Source organism: Paroedura picta, chromosome 13 (assembly GCF_049243985.1).
Source record: "Paroedura picta isolate Pp20150507F chromosome 13, Ppicta_v3.0, whole genome shotgun sequence".
In the NCBI taxonomy this organism is placed as follows: Eukaryota; Metazoa; Chordata; class Lepidosauria; order Squamata; family Gekkonidae; genus Paroedura; species Paroedura picta.
This window is the reverse complement of record NC_135381.1, coordinates 5,098,383-5,116,044: the sequence shown is the minus strand read 5'-3', so window position 1 is coordinate 5,116,044 and position 17,662 is coordinate 5,098,383. Positions and strand designations below refer to the sequence as shown.

The 17,662-nt window shown below is 52.5% G+C and overlaps 1 protein-coding gene across 1 annotated transcript; it reads right to left on the bottom strand.

Annotated features, from left to right (window-relative positions):
- Nucleotides 1–11,145: 11,145 nt before the first annotated feature.
- Nucleotides 11,146–14,098, bottom strand: FZD10 (frizzled class receptor 10). Its single transcript, XM_077308148.1, has one exon. It carries the CDS (start codon nucleotides 14,092–14,094, stop codon nucleotides 12,334–12,336), a length of 1,761 nt encoding a protein of 586 aa, XP_077164263.1. The 5' UTR covers nucleotides 14,095–14,098; the 3' UTR covers nucleotides 11,146–12,333.
- Nucleotides 14,099–17,662: the final 3,564 nt, after the last annotated feature.

The window sequence follows — 17,662 nt, the reverse complement described above, 5'->3', positions numbered from 1 at the left end:
ATGGACAAAATGGAGAGGGGGCAGAGGAGAGCGATGAGGAGGATCTGGGGCCTGGGGACCAAGCCCTGCGAGGAAAGGCTGAGGGGGATGTTCAGTCTGGAGAAGAGGAGGTCAAGAGGGGACAGGATGTCTCTTTCTAAGTATGAAAGGTTGTCACTTGGAGGAGGGCAGGGAGCGGTTCCTGTTGGCAGCAGAGGAGAGGACCCACAGTAATGGACCTAAACTTCGTGTGGAGCTTTACTGATATCAGCAAACAAATTTCCATAGTCAGAGTAGTTCAGCCGTGGAAAGGGCTGCCTAAGGAGGTGGGGAGCTCCCCCTCAGTGGCAGTCTTCAAGCAGCAGCTGGACAGATCCTTCTCCTGGATGCTTTAGGCCAGGGGTAGTCAAACTGCGGCCCTCCAGATGTCCATGGACTACAATTCCCAGGAGCGAATGCTGGCAAGGGCTCCTGGGAATTGTAGTCCATGGACATCTGGAGGGCCGCAGTTACCCCTGCTTTAGGCTGATCCTGCTTTGAGCAAGGGGTGGGACTAGATGGCCTGCATGGCCCCTTCAGGATTCGATGATTCGAATCAAATTTTGTTGATCTTAAAGGTCTCCCTGGCCTCAAACTTTGTTCTGCTGCTTCAGACCAGCATGTCCACCCACCTGAGTCTAAACCAAGGCAAAGGGACCTTGGTCACATCATGAGAAGACAAGCCTCACGGGAAAGGGCGTTTGGGCTAGGCAAAGCAGAAGATGGCAAGACAAGGCCCGACAGACTGACAATCCAGGAAGCCAGGCCCTTCGCTTGCAAGGCCTGAAGATTGCTGTAAGCAAAAGGATGGAGAATGTTAATTCACAGGGTCACCAGAAGCCAGACCACTGTGATGCTGGGGATGCTGGTCTCCAAGCGGGATCCCTCCTGGGGATCCCTCGGTGTTACAGCTCACCTCCAGGCTGCCCAGAACAGTTCCCCCTGAGAAAACGGCTGCTTTGGAGGGTGGGCTCCATAGCATTTATATTCCACCGTGGTCCCTCCTTGCCCGAAATCCCGCCCACTCCCAGCTCCACCCCCAACCCCCCCCCCAGGTATTTCCCAACCCTATCTAATGCAGAGATTGTACAGAATGCTCTGTCCCAGAGGAGGCAGCCCGCCGTGTCTCTGCACGAGTGGCTTTGCTCCTTTCTAATCAAAAGCACTGTGGGTGGGTGCTAAAATTGATATGCATTTCAATTTGGGGGAAAAGTCTGCACGGGAGCTGGCGATCGGAACTCTACAAAACCACGGAGAAAAGTCTTACGGTAGTCTCAACAGGCAGGAAAATCCAACACACACACACACACCGTCCCCCCTGTCTCCCCCCCCCCCCGCACACACACACACTGCCCAGTGTTTGTGTCTTCCCCTTTGAGGAGGGAACCCTGATCTTCCAGTTCCCTGGCCTCTTTCCTCTCCCCTCCACAACAGAAGGGCTTGTGGCTTTCAAAAGGCCTGGCCTTGTTTCCAAATCTAAGGATCTTTTTGTGATGCAAATGAAATTAACTCGGGGTGGGGGGGGGGGAGGCTTGTCTGGTCTGTTTCTTTCTCTTTCTTTTTCTCCCCCCACCCCTCTCCCCAGGTTACAAGTTGTGCGGAGATCGACTCCGAAGGGGTGAAGTCTGGCGCCTCCCCTGCAAACCATCTCCTCGGGATGAAGGGGCGTGTTTTCCCAGAAGCACAACGGCCCAGGAGACGGGTGTGCAAGGGGTGCGCACTGAGGCGCTCGAAAGCAGCCATTTTTTCAGGCTCCCGTGGCCGCGGGGAGATGCTTGCCCAGCAGGGTTAAGGAGCCCGAGGGGCACCCCCTTTGCAATCCCACCTCCTTTGCCGGCAAAACCGTCTGGAAGAGATCTCCTCAGCCCCAGATGCAGACAGCCTATATCAGGGGTAGTCAAACTGCGGCCCTCCAGATGTCCATGGACTACAATTCCCATGGGCCCCCTGCCAGCGTTTGCTGGCAGGGGGCTCCTGGGAATTGTAGTCCATGGACATCTGGAGGGCCGCAGTTTGACTACCCCTGGCCTATATAAAGGAAGTTCCAGTAACACGGGGCGCCTTGTGCTGTGTGCCAGTTAGGAGTCAGGAAAGTTGAACTATAAAACAATATAAAGTTTTAACAAATATTTATCTGAGTGCCCCAATATTAGGGTCGAAACGCATTTGGCCTGTTCATGTGCCGTTAGATCTGTGTAGGTTTCTTTTTTTTAAATATAGTTTTTACTTTGTTTTTAACCTAATATTGGTGCACTTAAATAAATAATTGTTCAAAGGTTATATTGTTTTACGGCTCCACTTTTGAGTTCCTGACTTTGTTAAGGATGGGTTTTCGTTCCCTTTTGAGTTTTGCGTTACTGGTTAGGAGGGTCAGACTAAGCAGCTGGAAGACTCGGGTTCGAAACCTCATGAAAGCTCTTTGGGCGGCTGTAGGCCAGTCATACTCTTTCAGCCTGGCCTCCCTCAGGGGGTTGTTGTGAGGAACAAAGGAAGGAGAGGGGGGCGGCATAAGTGGCTCTGGGCCCCCTTGGGGGAGAAAGGCATCAAGGCCTGAAGTTGGCAGACCTCCTGTGCTAGCAAAAGGGTCCACAGAAGCCGAACTGGGGAATTTCCCTTCTCAGAGATCCTGGAGCATCCCAGCACCTCTGCCCTACACCAGCAGAAGATCATCTTCCCTCAGGCCAAGGATTCCTTCCTTAATCCACCGAAATTGCTCCTCTTTACGGCTCAGCAGCTGCGCTGAGCCCGTGACCCGAAATATTTCCCAGGGCTGCGATCAGGTTCATGAACGACAATCCGAGACAGGCCCGAACAAACCCCAGGTCCCGCTCCAGCTCCGAATGTCGGCCATTAAAGAGCCAAACGAGCGGGGGCAGAAAAAATCCCAAAACCTGTGTGATGAAAGTAAGGCTTCTTGCGGGATCTGGGTCGGGTCCAGGTGGCCCCTGGATCTCTCCTGCTATTAGAGTTGGTCTTCCCTTCTTCTTCCCGCAACAGACACCCTGCAAGGTAGGTGGGGCCGAGAGAGCTCTAAGAGAACTGCTCTGTGAGAACTGCCCCAAGAGGACTGTGACTAGCCCAAGGTCACCCAGCTGGCTGCATGCAGAGAAGGAGTGGGGATTCAAACCCTGCTCTCCAAATTAGTGGCAGCCACTCTTCACTGTGACACTACACTGGCTCTCCTACATTCCCCCTACCTTCCTGCTCTCTCGGTGACTCTCACTTTATGCCCAGAGGAATGGTAAACGCCTCCAAGCTCCTTGGCCAGTCTGGCTCAAAGGAAAGTGCCTTCCTGACCCCAAAGTGGTGATCAGTATTATCCTGGGTGTGGAAGAAGAAGAAGAGTTGGTTTTCATACCCTGCTTTTCACTGCCGGAAGGAGCCTCAAAGTGGTTGACCATCGCCTTCCCTTTCCTCTCCCTGCAACACACACCCTTTGAGGTTGGTGGGGCCGAGAGAGCTCTGAGAGAACTGCTCTGTGAGAGCAGCACTATCAGGGCAGTGACTAGCCCAAGGACACCCAACGGACTGCCTGTGGGGGAAGCGAGGAATCCAACCCAGCCCACCATATTAGAAGGCGCCGCTCTTAACTCTGACACCAATACCGACTCTCCCCTGCCCGCCCTCCAATGCATGAGCCTGCTCAAATTCACAGAATCAGCTGCTGTCAGAAACCCCCTGAACTTCCCCTTTAAAAACTCTCGAGGAGAGCCCACCACCTCCTGAGGAAGCGTGCTCTACCAAGGAACCGCTCTGTCAGGACCTCCTTCCTAACATGTAGCCACCCCCCCCCCCCCAATTTCCATCTATGGGTTTTGGTCCAGCCTTCTAGGGATGCAGGAAATAGGCAGCCCTTCCAAAAACCTGACGGAGGAGTCTGCAGGGGCTTTGGGGGACGCAAGGTCAGTCGGCCACCTTCAGGCCAGAGCGTCGCAGGCCTGTTCATGCTCAAACATTGGCTTTCGTGCTGATACACTTTGATAAAGGAAGGTCTAATCCTGCAGGGCCGATGCCTGCAAACTTCCCAGCCAGGGCAAGCCAGGCATCCGCTGGCTGGCTTCGGGATTACAAAAGGAGGGCAGAATTTGCATTTTCAAAGCAGCCGGCGGCACAAAGGCCTAAACGCAGGGTGGGGAGAACAGAGTCTCTGTGAAGAGGCATCGTTTTTCCTTCGAGGGGAAAAATAAATTCCCAAACCGTCTCTCTGCTTAAATGAAGAGCGGATGGCCAGAGAGATTCTGGGCAGCCCTTGGTTTTTTAAATGGCAGCAGTCGAGGGCCTTCATTCGAACCCAGGACTGTTGCTTGAAGGGAAAGGGGTTAATTCTTCCCCCAGGGGTTACCCTAATCGAGGCTTTCTCAACCAGGGTTTCCCAACAATTGGGGGTTTCTTGACAACCCAGGAAGGGTTTGCCAAATGGGTGGGAGTTAATTAAACTTTTTAGATCTATATATTAGGTGATATGGCCATATATGGTCTTGTTGACCCCCCCCATGCCCAATGACCTGGAGGGAACCCAGGTGGGCGTGTCCGTAGCTCTGCCCAATCACATCATTGAGGGGGTTCTCAGTGATTTAAAAAGTTGAGAAAGGCTGTCCTAATCAAACTTGACTTTTCCCCTTCAACCAGCCTTTCTCGGTGTTTTTAGTGTTGAGAAACCCCTGAAATATCCGTCAGGCTTCAAGAAACCCCAGAAGCGGCACAATCCTGCAGTATATGGTTAGGAAGCAGAGATGTGGACATGCCCACCTAGAGCCCCTCCCCTTCCCACCCTCTCCAGGCCCATCATTGGCCATTTGGGGAGGGGAGGGGTCAATATGACCATATATCAGGGGTAGTCAAACTGTGGCCCTCCAGATGTCCATGGACTACAATTCCCAAGAGCCCCTGTCAGCATTCGCTGGCAGGGGCTCCTGGGAATTGTAGTCCATGGACATCTGGAGGGCCGCAGTTTGACTACCCCTGCCATATATGATCACGATAAATATTAAAAATTAACTCCCACCCATTCAGGAAACCCTTCCAGGGCTGTCAAGAAATCCCAAGGTTTCAGGAAACCCTGGTTGAGAAAGACTTCCTTAGACGTTAAGCCAAATCTGGGTTGGAGAATTGGTGGTGGATATCAGTATGTTATTACACAATGGAGTCCCCCCTCCAAAGCAGCCATTTTTCTCCAGGGTAACTGAGCTCTTTAGCCTGGAGATGAGCTGAAATTCCAGGGGATCCCCAGGCCCCACCTGGCGATTGGCCTCCCTCCATTTTCCAGGGGAACGGATCTAAATCATCTGGAGACCAGTTGTAATTCTCCAGCTGCCACCTGTAAGTTGGCAACTCTAGGACCTGAGAGGTCTATCCCAGGTTACTTAGCAAGTTCTTGAGGTGAGTTTTAGATCTGTGGTTTCCTCCAACTGTTTTGCCGATCACAAAACATGGCTCTCCCCAGTATCCCCTCATAAGTCGAGGAAGGAAATCCTGACTAGAGGAAGAGCACTTGCAACCAGGTATGAAGCCAAAGCAGCCTCATAGGAGCCCTGCTAGAAATCAGCCCCAGGGGAGCAAATCCGAAAAACAAAGAAGCAAAGATATATCTGAGACTCCCTAGCAATATGGTGGCTATATCGTTTGCCTCTTTTAAAAAACAAAACACAAAGTGCCTTCTAAATGAGTAATGAAAACCCATCAGCGCCGAAAATTGCTCAGAGATATGAAATAGTGCCGGGAGGCGCAGAAGCCGGGGAAGTACGAACAGGTGCCGGTGTCTTTTCAGGGGGTTCCCGAATGCCACAGACCTGGAGGGCTTGTCACGCCGGATCAAAGGCAGCCCCCCCAAACCACATAATCGCCCTCCGCCGCTTTGTGAAAGTGCCTTCTGATTTAGCGTCTGCTGTTCCGCATCGTTTTGCTATCTGTCAAGGAAAATACTTAGGAACGTCACACGAAGATATTATTACAAAGGGTTGTTTTTTTTTTTTAATTTAAGTGCACTTCCCCCTCCCCTTCATCCGCATTGGAGTTCCCCTTGATGCTGATTGTTATAAACAAGAATTTATTTATTTATTGTGCATGTAATATTTGCTGGAAGGCACCGGCTGGGATATTAAGCAACCACTTTTAGGGGGGCCGAGAGACTCCGGAGGAGGCAGCTGCATTTTTGTTGTTGCTCTTGTTGTTCTCTGTTACAAAACATCACAAATCGCTTTCCAAACTCACTTTGGGCTTGAAAATGAAGGTAGCCCATTGACACGGAGTCCTGAAGTCAGAGGTACAAGAAAATCAGAACCCCTTGAGGAAAAGGTTGGCAGGCCATGCTGCGATCCTGGGGAGGGCACGTACCTCTCAAAAATCCCATGTTTCCAAACACACAGAGGCAGCAGAGCTAGCTGCATTTTGAGGAGGAGGTCCATTACCCCTGAAAAAGTGACTTTCACAAGTCAAAGCTCCCTTAGATATGCGAGGAACAGAGCTTTGGCGCTTGAAAACTTCCACCATGGGAGAACTGTCTGTCTTGAAGCTGCTCCTGAACTCAGATCTCAGCCCTAGAACAGGGGTGGTCAAACTGTGCCTTGCCAGATGTTCATGGACTATAATTCTCACCAACCTCTCAGGGTGTCTGTTGTGGGGAAGGGAGACTCCATCAGGCAGTGAAAAGAGGGGTATAAAAACTAATTCTCCTTCCTCTTCTTCTTCTTCTTCTTCCCCGACACCACATTTTAAATGAGTTACTTTGCTCCCCATCAGCTTCCTTCATTGACAAAGACTTGGGTGTTATACCCCGCTTTTCACAACCCAATGGAGTTTCCAAGCGGCTTCTGACCGCCCTCCTCTCCCCACAACGGGCACCCTACGAGGTCGGTGAATCTGAGAGACTTCTGAGAGCACTGCTCGTTCAGAACAGCACTATTAGGACTGTGACTAGCCCAAGGTCACCCAACTGGCTGCATGAGGGGGAGCGAGGAATCAAGCGTCCATCTTCCACACCCATAAATGGTACTGGGAGGCTCCCCCTCTTTACTGAGCAAGTCCATTTCTGTGGGAGGAAACCGCATGGTCCCCCCCACTCCCCCCTGCTCTTCCACCACTGTCCCTTTAATCACCGTTACAAAGGGAAAGAGTCTGCAGTTTGAAAACAGACCCTTCATTCACCCATTCATCTCCAACACGGCGAACGTAACCCTTCACAGATTTCGAAGTGCATTAATTCGGGATCGGCCTGATAATCTCTTTGCTTTGTCCATTCAGTCCCAGGCGATGCGGCCGGATATCTTGACACCCTTGTTCTGATCTCTCTGGGGCACGGAGCCCTCTTACATTGGGGGGGGAGGGCTCGCTTTGTGCCTGGCCGTGAGCTGTTTCTCTGTGGCTCCTGATTTAGTCAATGGCTTTCTCCCTTTGGTAGCCCTGGAACTATAAATGCTCTATGCACAGGCAAACGGGTGTGACCAACTTTCCCCAACATTTTTACTACTGAGAAACCCCAGAAGTGGTGTGATTGTGCAGAATATGGTTTGGGAAAGATAGAAGAAGAGGAAGAAGAAGAAGAAGAAGAAGAAGAAGAAGAAGAAGAAGAAGAAGAAGAAGAAGAAGAAGAATTGGTTCTTCTATGCCACTTTTCTCTACCCGAAAGAGTCTCAAAGCGGCTTCCGACTGGGCCTGGGACCTCAGAGATCTGCTGCCAGCCTTAGACAATATTGCCCTGGATGGACTCAAGAGAAGGCCATTTCATTGGCAACCCCTGTCTGGAACACACTCCAGTTCTCCCAGTGGGTCTCCTCTGTGCACGCAGGCCACACAAAGCTCAGCAGAGCCTCTAGCTCAGCTTTTCTCAACTTTTTCTACTTCTGAGAAACCCCTGAGATATTCTTCAGGCTTCGAGAAACCCCAGAAGTGGCGCAATCCTGCAGAATATGGTTGGGAAGCAGAGCTGTGGACACGCCCACCCAGGGCCCCTCCCCTTCCTACCCCCTCCAGGCCCATCAGTGGCCAATTGGGAGGCGGAGGGGGGGGTGTCAACATGACCATCCATCAGGGATGGCCAAACTGTAGCACTTCAGATGTTAATGGATGACAATTCCTATGAGCCCCTGTTAATTGACCATGCTAGCAGGGGCTCATGGGAAATATAGTCCATGAACATCTAGAGAGCCACAGTTTGGCTACCCCTGCACATCTATGCACGTATCACCTGGTAAAAGTTGAACAGATTGATATTAAAAATTACTTAACTCCCACCCATTAGGGAAATGCTTCCGAGGCTTTGAAGAGACCCCAGGGTTTCATGTAACCCCAATTGAGAAAGTCTGCTGTAGCTTGTAGGTATTTCATGCTTAATCTATGCAATGTTAAATGAGCTCATGTTCAAAGAATCATGCAGGTAACTGAACAGGCCAGGGAGATCTTGAAATGCACCCCGGTTTGGGGGAAAAAAACATGCAGGGGAATTTTCCGGCTTTCACCCTGCTCCTCGAATACCCTGGAATTCAGGCTGCAATTTACAAAGCGTAATATATTAAGCATTGTAAACGCAAGCCTATAAATCACAGCCAAATTAGCCTCCCACTTAACAACACCCACCCATGGCCACTGGCGGCTCTCCTTGAAGCAAGCCAACCACATTCTTCAGCTCTTCCCCAACAAAAAGCTGCAGACGGAAAGCTTTAGAAGCCAGAATTTCCCCACCTCAATGAAAAGGCATCAGGTTTCTCGATTTACCAGAGAAAGTGAAACTCTGCCGCCCGGGGTTATAATTAATAATTATTGGTATGTGCTGGGCCCCTACCTAAATACGGCTGAAAGTTACTCTTGTATGAGAGAAAGTGTCTTCGTCAGACAGCAAAGGTGAGAGCGTGTCGAAGAGTTGGTTCTTATATGCCACTTTTCTCTACCTGAAGGAGTCTCAAAGCGGCTGACATTCGCCTTTCCTTTCCTCTCCCCACAACAGACACCCTGTGAGGGAGGTGAGGCTGAAAGAACCCCGAGATTACTGAAGAAGAAGAGTTGGTTCTTATATGCCACTTTTCTCCACCCGAATGTGTCTCAAAGCGGCTTACAATTGCCTTCGCTTTCCTCTCTCCACAACAGAAACCCTGTGAGGGAGGTGAGGCTGAGAGCCCTGATAGAACTGTGTCAGCCAGCTGTCTTCATGTGTCTCCCAAGTGACTGCCTTCCTTTCATCTCCCAAAAGACACCGTGAGGCAGGTGACAGCCCTGAGAGAACTATGACTGAAGAACAGTTGATTCTTATATGCCACTTTTCTCTACCAGAAGGAGTCTCAAAGTGGCTTACATTCGCCTTCCCTTTCCTCTCCTCACAACAGACACTTTGTTAGGTAGGTGAGGCTGAGAGAGCCCTGAGATTACTGCTCAATCAGAACAGCTTCATCAGTGCTGTGGGGAGCCCAAGGTCACCCAGCTGGCTTCATATGTGGGAGCAGGGAATCAAAACCAGCTTGCCATATAGAAGTTGGTGCTCCTAACCACAACACCAAGCTGGCTCCTTAGGTTACTCTTAGGTACTCATAGGTTAGTCTAGTCCAGGGGTAGTCAAACTGCGGCCCTCCAGATGTCCATGTACTACATTTCCCAGGAGCCCCTGCCAGCGAATGCTGGCATTGAGAAACCCCTGCAATATTCTGCAGGCTTCAAGAAACCCCAGAAGTGGCTCAATCATGCAGAATATGGTTGGGAGGCGGAGCTGTGGACACGCCCACCTGAGGCACCTCCCCTTCCCACCCCTTCCAGGCCCATCATTGGCCATTCTGGGAAGAGGGGTGCGTCAACATGACCATATATGGTCCTATCACCTGATAAATGTTTAACCAATTTAAAGCAATATAAAAATGAATGAACTCCCACCCATTCAGAAAACCCTTCCAGGGTGGTCAAGAAACCCCAGCATCTCATGAAACTCTGACTTAAGAGATTTATAACCCTGCTCCCTTTTTTTGGTGAGCCCCATATTCTGGGAATTCTGAGCCCCAGACAAGCCCTTTGTGTGATTGCCCCACACAACTGCCCCACCCAATCGATTCACTAGCCTTTTTCTTTTTAGTCCCTCCCATGCCATGAAACCCTCTTTTCTCATCCTGACATCCTTAGAAACTGGACCGATCACCTTGTTGCGCCACACCTTTCCCCAAAAGAAAGCTGGCGGGCGAAGATGATCTTTCGATTGATCTTCACAACAGCCCTGCAAGGAAGGCCTGGAAGAGTCCGAGTGAGGGCTAATTCCAAGTTCAGTTGGAAAGCTCACAGGGGACCCCACGCCAGTTGTTCTGTTGCTTGGCCTAAATTCTCCTCACAGGGTGGTGATCAAAACAGAAGAGCCACCCTGAGCGAGAAAGAGTGGGATAAAAACAAAATGGGATATGAACACGAAATGAGAGACCGGGATCCTTTCACCACCATGCCATCTGCTGCAAAGGATTCTGGGACAAAGCAAGTATGACCTAGCTATTGGGTTCCCAGCCTTTAGTGGGAAAAAACATCCAGGTTACGTTTGGGATTCTGTGTTGGTTGTAAGTAAAGATCAGCTCTGCAGTTCTGCACTGCCTTTTGGAGAAACTTAGCTACCCCTGTGAAAACCTGGGGTAAGGAACCACAGGCTTGTGAACTCAGGCAGATCTTGTGGCCTTTTCTTACATGCCCAGGGAAATCCCATTAACCACTTTGGGGTCAGAAGGCAAATTTCCTACCGGCCAGACTGGCCAGGAATTCTGGTATTTTTCAGGGGTGCATCATCTGGGCATGGAATCAGGGGCCACTGTGGGTGGGCCGGGATTTGTGAATGTCCTTCCTTCTGCAGGGGGTCAGACTAGATGACCCTGGAGGTCCCTTCCAATGGCATGATTCTATTCTATGATTTTACTCTATGAACCTAGCCACACTGGGGTTGTTCCCCACGCATGGGGAGCTCCCTGCCCCCTTCCACACCTCACTCCTGGGGTGACTGGGAAACCAAGCCACTCTGTTTGGGTGGGGGGAGAGAGCGTTAATTGTTCCACCCTGACCTTAGAAGAGGTCAATCCCCAAGGTTCCTTCAAAGAACTCCTTAGCACTTTAAAAAAAAACCCACAGCTGCAAAGCGGACGACAGACTCCATCGTGATGCTAAACGGAGGACACTTTTACCTTTATCAGCAAACTAAAGGCCATAGTTTATTTTTTTAAATAAAATAACAGAGCATGAAAAATAGTTGTATATTACAAATATATATAATATATTTGTATATATATATATATATTTATATATACACAAGCATGCACCCTCTTTTCCGCACACAAACACACACCCCAGTAACTTTGCACCTCTCCTGCAGAGGGAAGTCTCCCTCGTGGGTCGCAAAAATTGGAAGAAGAAAAAAACAAAACAATCGAGTGCTTTCTTGATCTATTCATCCCCAGAATTTGTTTAACAATTGAAAGAGTCAATAAGCCCCCTTCGGGTTCTTTTCAGCGGATCCCCCTCCCCCTGCCTTTTCTTTTTCCACAAATCAGTCCAAATGTGTCTGATTTCCATTAAAAAGCCACAAAATGTAGCACTGAAGGGTTTCTAAGGACTAGACCCCCCTCCCTTCTTTTGTCAAGGGGTCCCTTTTGTCATCTTTATGTATAACAAACTCCTTGTTTCATGTTGCGGAGGGTGGGGGGGGGGGGAGAAGAGGGAAAACTACTGTATATTATTGTAATTTTTCCAAGTTTGGATCAGAAGATGACTTTTTTCCCCCGGTTAAGGAATATCAGCAATCTACAGGGATGGCACCTGCATTCAGAGGGTCCGTACCCCATAGGTAGGATGAGAAACATCTGGTGAAGGATTTTGTACGTTAGGACTGAAATTGTTTCCGAAGAGGATACACCGACGGCCTCTCTCAAAGGCCAACTTACCTAAAAAGGAACTCACAATCTCTTTCAGGATCTTTTAAAACTCAAACCTAGTTAAAAAGCTAATGCCAAAACCATCTTTAGTGTACATACAAAAATATTACACACCATTTTTTTTAACACCAGGGGCTGAAAAGAGCATTTTAAACAAATTAGTACCAAAAGGGAAAGGGCGGCGGGGGGGGGCTTTTATTGAGTTTCCCTTCCTCTCCCCCCGCCCCCCAACAGCTTTCCCCTAAGTATAACCGTTTGTTTTGAGCTCCAGGCCTCGACGTTCAGTCTTAATTTCTCCTCTTTAATTTGCCATCTGTTTGCCGGGCCAAAAATGGTATTTTTAAAACGCGCAATTAATTAATTAGTATTATTCCTGACTGCTACGGCGAGCACGCATGGGAGTTTCTCGAGGCGAGTGACGCGGCTGCATTACGCATTCTGCTCACACGCAGGTGGGGGGCTGCAGCGCAGACTCATATTTCGCGTGGCGGACTTTGGGCAGCTGCTGGGGCTTTTTGTAAAGTCCCCCGCTCGCGATCACGCTGGCCGGCTTCCTCCGCGTCCTCTTCTTGAGCCTCCGGCTGCAGACGCCCTGCCAGGACTGGAGGGTTTTGGAGGTCCAGATCCACATGCCGCTGGTGATGCCCACCACCAGCAGCATGAAGACCTTGACCATGAAAATCTCGATGGCCGGGATGGAGCCGCTCAGGGCGCAGTCCGGCTGCTTCGTCTGGTCGTTCACCGTACACTTCTGCTGCGCGGCCAAGGCCTTCCAGTAATCCATGTTCAACCGCTCGTAAAAATAGCACGCAATGACGCAGGTGGCCGGCACCGTGTACAAGACGGAGAAGACCCCGATCCGGACCATGAGCTTCTCCAGCTTGTCGGTGTTTTCCCCGCCGGTTTTCATGACCCTCCTGATGTGGAAAAGGGCCACGAAGCCGGAGAGGATGAACGAGGTCCCTACGACCAGGTAGCAAGCCAAGGGGACCAGGACGAAGCCCGTCAAGGCGACCACATCCATGCTCCCCACGTAGCACAAACCCGTCAGCTCGTCCCCGGCCACCCTCCGCATCACCAGGATCATGATGGTCTTCACGGCCGGGACAGCCCAGGCGGCCAGGTGGAAGTAGCTGCTGTTGGCCTCGATGGCTTCGTGGCCCCATTTCTTCCCGGCCGCCAGGAACCAAGTGAGAGTCAAGATCACCCACCAAAGGGAGCTGGCCATGCCGAAATAGTACAGGACGAGGAAGACCAGGGTGCAGCCGGTGCTCTCCAGGCCTTCCTGGATGACGTAGAGTTGCCCGCTGTCCCGGTCGCAGGCGACGCTCTCCGCCCCGGCAAAGAGGCGGATGATGTAGCCCAGCGAGTAGACGCAGTAGCACATGGAGAGGAAGATGATGGGCCTCTCCGGGTACTTGAAGCGCTGCGGGTCGATCAGGAACGTGAGGACGGTGAAGGCGCTGGAGAAGAAGCAGAGGACGGACCAGACGGCGATCCAGACGACGGTGAAGCGCTTGTCCTCGCGGCTCCAGTAGACGTCCACCCCGGGGGCGCACAGCGGGGCGCAAGAGGCGCTCTTCTCCACGTAGTGGAACTTGCCCGGGTTCTCGCAGGCCGCCCCTCCCAGCCCGTCCTTCGGCGGCTGCGGGTCGTGCCCGGCCACGGGGGGCCTCTGGGGCCGGAAGATGGGGGGCAACATGCCCGATCCCCGGGGCGGCTCTTCCGACCCGTTGTTGGGGGCCTCCATGCACAAGTAGTTGGGGTCGTTCTTGTTGGGCAGCTTGGCGCAGTCCAGCGAGTCGGGCCACTTGAAGGTGAACTGCTCCATGATGGGCGAGCACTTGAGGCGGGCCTGCTCACACATCACCCGGCAGGCCGGGATGGGGGCGGAGACCTGCTCCGTGCACATGGGGGCGTAGAGGGAGCACAGGAAGAACTTCAGGTGGCCGTGGCAACCGTACTCCACCAGGGGGGCGAACTCGTGCAGCTGGATGGCCGCCTCGCGCTGGTCCTCGTGGCCCATCAGGTTGGGCATGCGGGTCATGTTGTAGCCGATCTCTTTGCACATGGGGATCTCGATGGGCTGGCAGCGCCCATCCCCCGGCCGGTCGAGGTCCATGGAGCTGATGCCCAGGCAGGTGCACACCAGTTGCAGGAGGAGCCCCAGGGTCTGCTTGGAGCGCCCGCCGGGGGCATCCATGGTCGCTTAGCCCTCTCCAAAGCAACACTGGGGAGAAGACCCCCGGGGCGTCCCCCCACCCCACCCCACCCCACCCCGGACAGGAAGCAGCCCGGGATCAGCTCAGCAGGGGTCGCCCCGCCATGGGGTCCGACCCGATCCACTCGACAGGGGGCAGCAGGACCATAGCAAGCCCCTCCAACTCCTCCACCTTCCCCAAATCCCCCTCGCTTTCAGCTCCGTCTAGGATCGGGGCGAGTCGCAATCTGGCCGCCGAAGTCCATCTCGGTCCGTTGCCGCGGGAGCCAGGGCCGGGGGGCAGGCGGGCAGCGGGACCCCCCTCGCCATCCCCCGGCAAACTTACGGCACCAGCGCGGAGCTACTCCCGCGGTCCTCCTCCTCCACCTTCCCCGCCGCCGTCGCGAAGGGCTCTCCCGGGACGCCTCTGCTCTCCGCTGCCGGCCAAAGTTGGGCGACGGCGGAGCTCGGCTCGGGCGGGCAGCGTGCGCGCCGTCGGACGCCCCCCTCCCCCCCCCAGTCCCGCGCTGCAGACTTTCTTGGCTTCTCCAAGCGGCCGAGGGTTTGAGGTGGCGGCCTTTCTCCGATCCCGGCAAATCCCAAAGCGAGCTCCGAAGCGACCCCCGGCCCCGTCGCAGACCCCGACGGTGCCGGGAGCCGGGTTGGCAACGCGCGGGGCGTCGGGGTCCAGCCGCGGCGGCGGCGGCGGCACAGGGCGCGCAAAAGCGGGGATCGCTCCAGACGCGCGCAGGAGCAGCAGCAGCAGCAGCAGCAGCAGCAGCAGGAGCAGCGACGGCTTTTCAGCGCCCCGCACGCCGAGGCAGAGAGACAGCGGCGGACCTGGCCCGGGATCCGCCTCCCCGACGACGCCCGCTTTGCATGAGAAAAGGTGCAGCAGAGCGCCGCGCCGATGGCCTTCCCAATCCGGCGCCGCGACGCCGCCGAGCCCGCCTCTTTGGGTAGCGACGACGAGCCCCCCACCTCCGGCCGGAACCCTGCGGCTCCGGCGAGCCCAAGAAGCCCGGGGGGCTGGGCTGGGCTGGGCGGGGGGCTGGGCTTCTCGCCTCGCCCCCCCCTCCCTGCCTCCCTGCCTCCCCCTCCCGCTCGGGTTCTGGGGACCCTCCCCAAAAGACGTGGAAACTTGGCTGGCTGGCTGGCTGGGTGGTTTTTTTTCCCAACCCAGAAAGCCGTCCCATCCCTTTGGGTCCCAGCCCCTGTGATGGTTCGGGTTGTGCCTTCCAAAGCACCGCAATGGGAAAAGTTCCGCTTCCTCGCTCCCTTTTTTCATTCCACCATGTCGAGTTTATGGTGAAGGTCCCGGGCCTGAAGCCAGATGAAACTTGAAAACTTTGAGCCCCTCTCGAAACTTGAGATTGGCAATGAAACCAGCCAAAAGACGGGGTGACAAGTCAAGCTGAGTTTACGGCTAAGGTCACAGGCCAGAAGGCGGCTAAAGCCTCAAAACTTTTAGACCCCATCAAAACTTGAGATTGGCAGTGGAAGTAGCCTAAAGCAGGGGTAGTCAACCTGTGGTCCTCCAGATGTTCATGGACTACAATTCCCATGAGCCCCTGCCAGCATTTGCTGGCAGGGGCTCATGGGAATTGTAGTCCATGAACATCTGGAGGACCACAGGTTGACTACCCCTGGCCTAAAGGGTTTTGCTTTCTGTCCGGGCTTGAAATAATTTCGTTCTGGGGAAAGGAACTCTTTGGACCGCCCTGCTTCTGTTTGGCATGGCCGCCGGTCCAGAAGTGGCTGGATTCCTTGAGTCCAGGGACGCCTTTACGACCGGCAAAGTTTTCTTCGAGGTGGAAGCGTTTGTGGGAGGAAGGGGCCGTGCTCACGAAAGCTTCCGCCTGGAATCAAACTTGGTTGGGCTTAAAGGTATCCCGGGACTCTGACTGGGCCCTGTTATATTTGTTGTATACAACTGGAATATCCAGATGTTCATTAAAAGAAACTCATGGTAGGATGGTGCGTGCACGCACTGAGGACGCATGTGCTGATGAAACAGGCATGTGCATGAATGCTTCCGCATTGAATAAAACTTCATCGGTCTTATGCCAACCATTCTTCACTGTTTTGCTATTGAGAAACCCCTGTAACATTCCTCAGGCTTCCAGGACCCCCAGATGTGGTGCGATGTTGCAGAATATAGTTGAGAAGTACAGCCATGTACATCCCCACCTAGGGCCCTCCCCTTCCCACCCCCTCCAGGCCCATCATTGGCCATTTGGGGAGGGAGGGGCAGGTCAATATGACCATATACGGTCATCTCGCCTGATAAATGTTCAACAAATTCCAGACCATGGGCTCTAACCACTACACTACCCTGCCCATATGCTTATTATTCTCTGTCTTTTAGGGCTGAATTCCTGGTCATGAAACGTAGCTGGATAGACCTCACCCTGCCTGAAATGAGGCCTTCAGAAGCCATTCTGGGATAGGCAATAACTGGAACGTCCAGACGGATCTGCAATCAGTGAGGTCCCGAGTTCAAATGTTAGTGATAGAAAACCCAGAAAACTGGAATTAGCTGGGACCCGAAAGCCTGAATGTCTGTACTATTTAGACAACAGGTTAGCAAATTGCATAAACATTTACTGTTGTGTGGCTTTAAAAAGAATTAAGGTCAAAAACACACAGAAAGCTCACAGGCCAAAAATATCATGTGCACCTTATAGTCGTAGGCCTTAGCCTTGACACATTCCAGGCCGCACTTCAGATCTCTGGTTTTTGAAATACCTATTGATAAAATGCAAAATACACAAAGCTGCCAGTGAAACAGGATGCCAAAAACCGAAATGGATCAGACAGAAAATGTCCTTTTATCAGATAATAGTCCTCTTCTTTCAGGCTGCCGAGAAATTCTGATGTGGGCCTATGAAGTCAGGACATGTACAAAAGCAGGTGTTAGTGAGGCGAGAAATTAACTCTCTGTCCTTTAGGCAAGCCCCCTCTCAGCTTTAGCCCCCCACCGGCTAACAAGGGCCTACCTTAGAGGGTTGTTGTGTGAGTTTCAATATATTTTTTAACGTTTTGATCCCAACTTTCTTCTGGGGAACTCTGAGCAGCATATACAGCTCTTCCTTTATTGGTTTTACCCCATTACAAGAGATTAGAATGAGAGAGAATGAGTGAGGATTCGAACCCGGCTCTCCCCAGACATCTGACATTCAGCATTACATCGCTCCCACTTGTCCAGAAGTGTGTGCATCATTTTGAACACTGAAAGAGCTATGCAAGTACGTAATGCACCAACGCCACCATTGCTGGAAATTAGGCCTTCCTCTTTCTGCAGGAGAAAAAGCACTCTGTGCGCGCTCCAAGACTCTGTATCCTTCAACATTCTTTCAGGTCTTCTGGATCTGAAAACAAGACACTGGAAAGGAGTTTCTGAGCGAAGTCCTGGGAAGGTGAGGAGGGCTGGGTGGATTTCAAAGTAAGCCCTTGGGGTGCCTCTTGGAATTCTTTTCCTTTGAGGAGGGGGCGGGGGAAGGAGCAGAAGGGGATTCTCCGTCACAGAGACAGGGCGGTTAATCACAAGCGTTTGAGTAGGGTGCATTTT

Bases quoted from the DNA above. Each gene is read 5' to 3' on its own strand.
- FZD10 (XM_077308148.1), bottom strand. From the start codon at position 14,094: ATGGATGCCCCCGGCGGGCGCTCCAAGCAGACCCTGGGGCTCCTCCTG.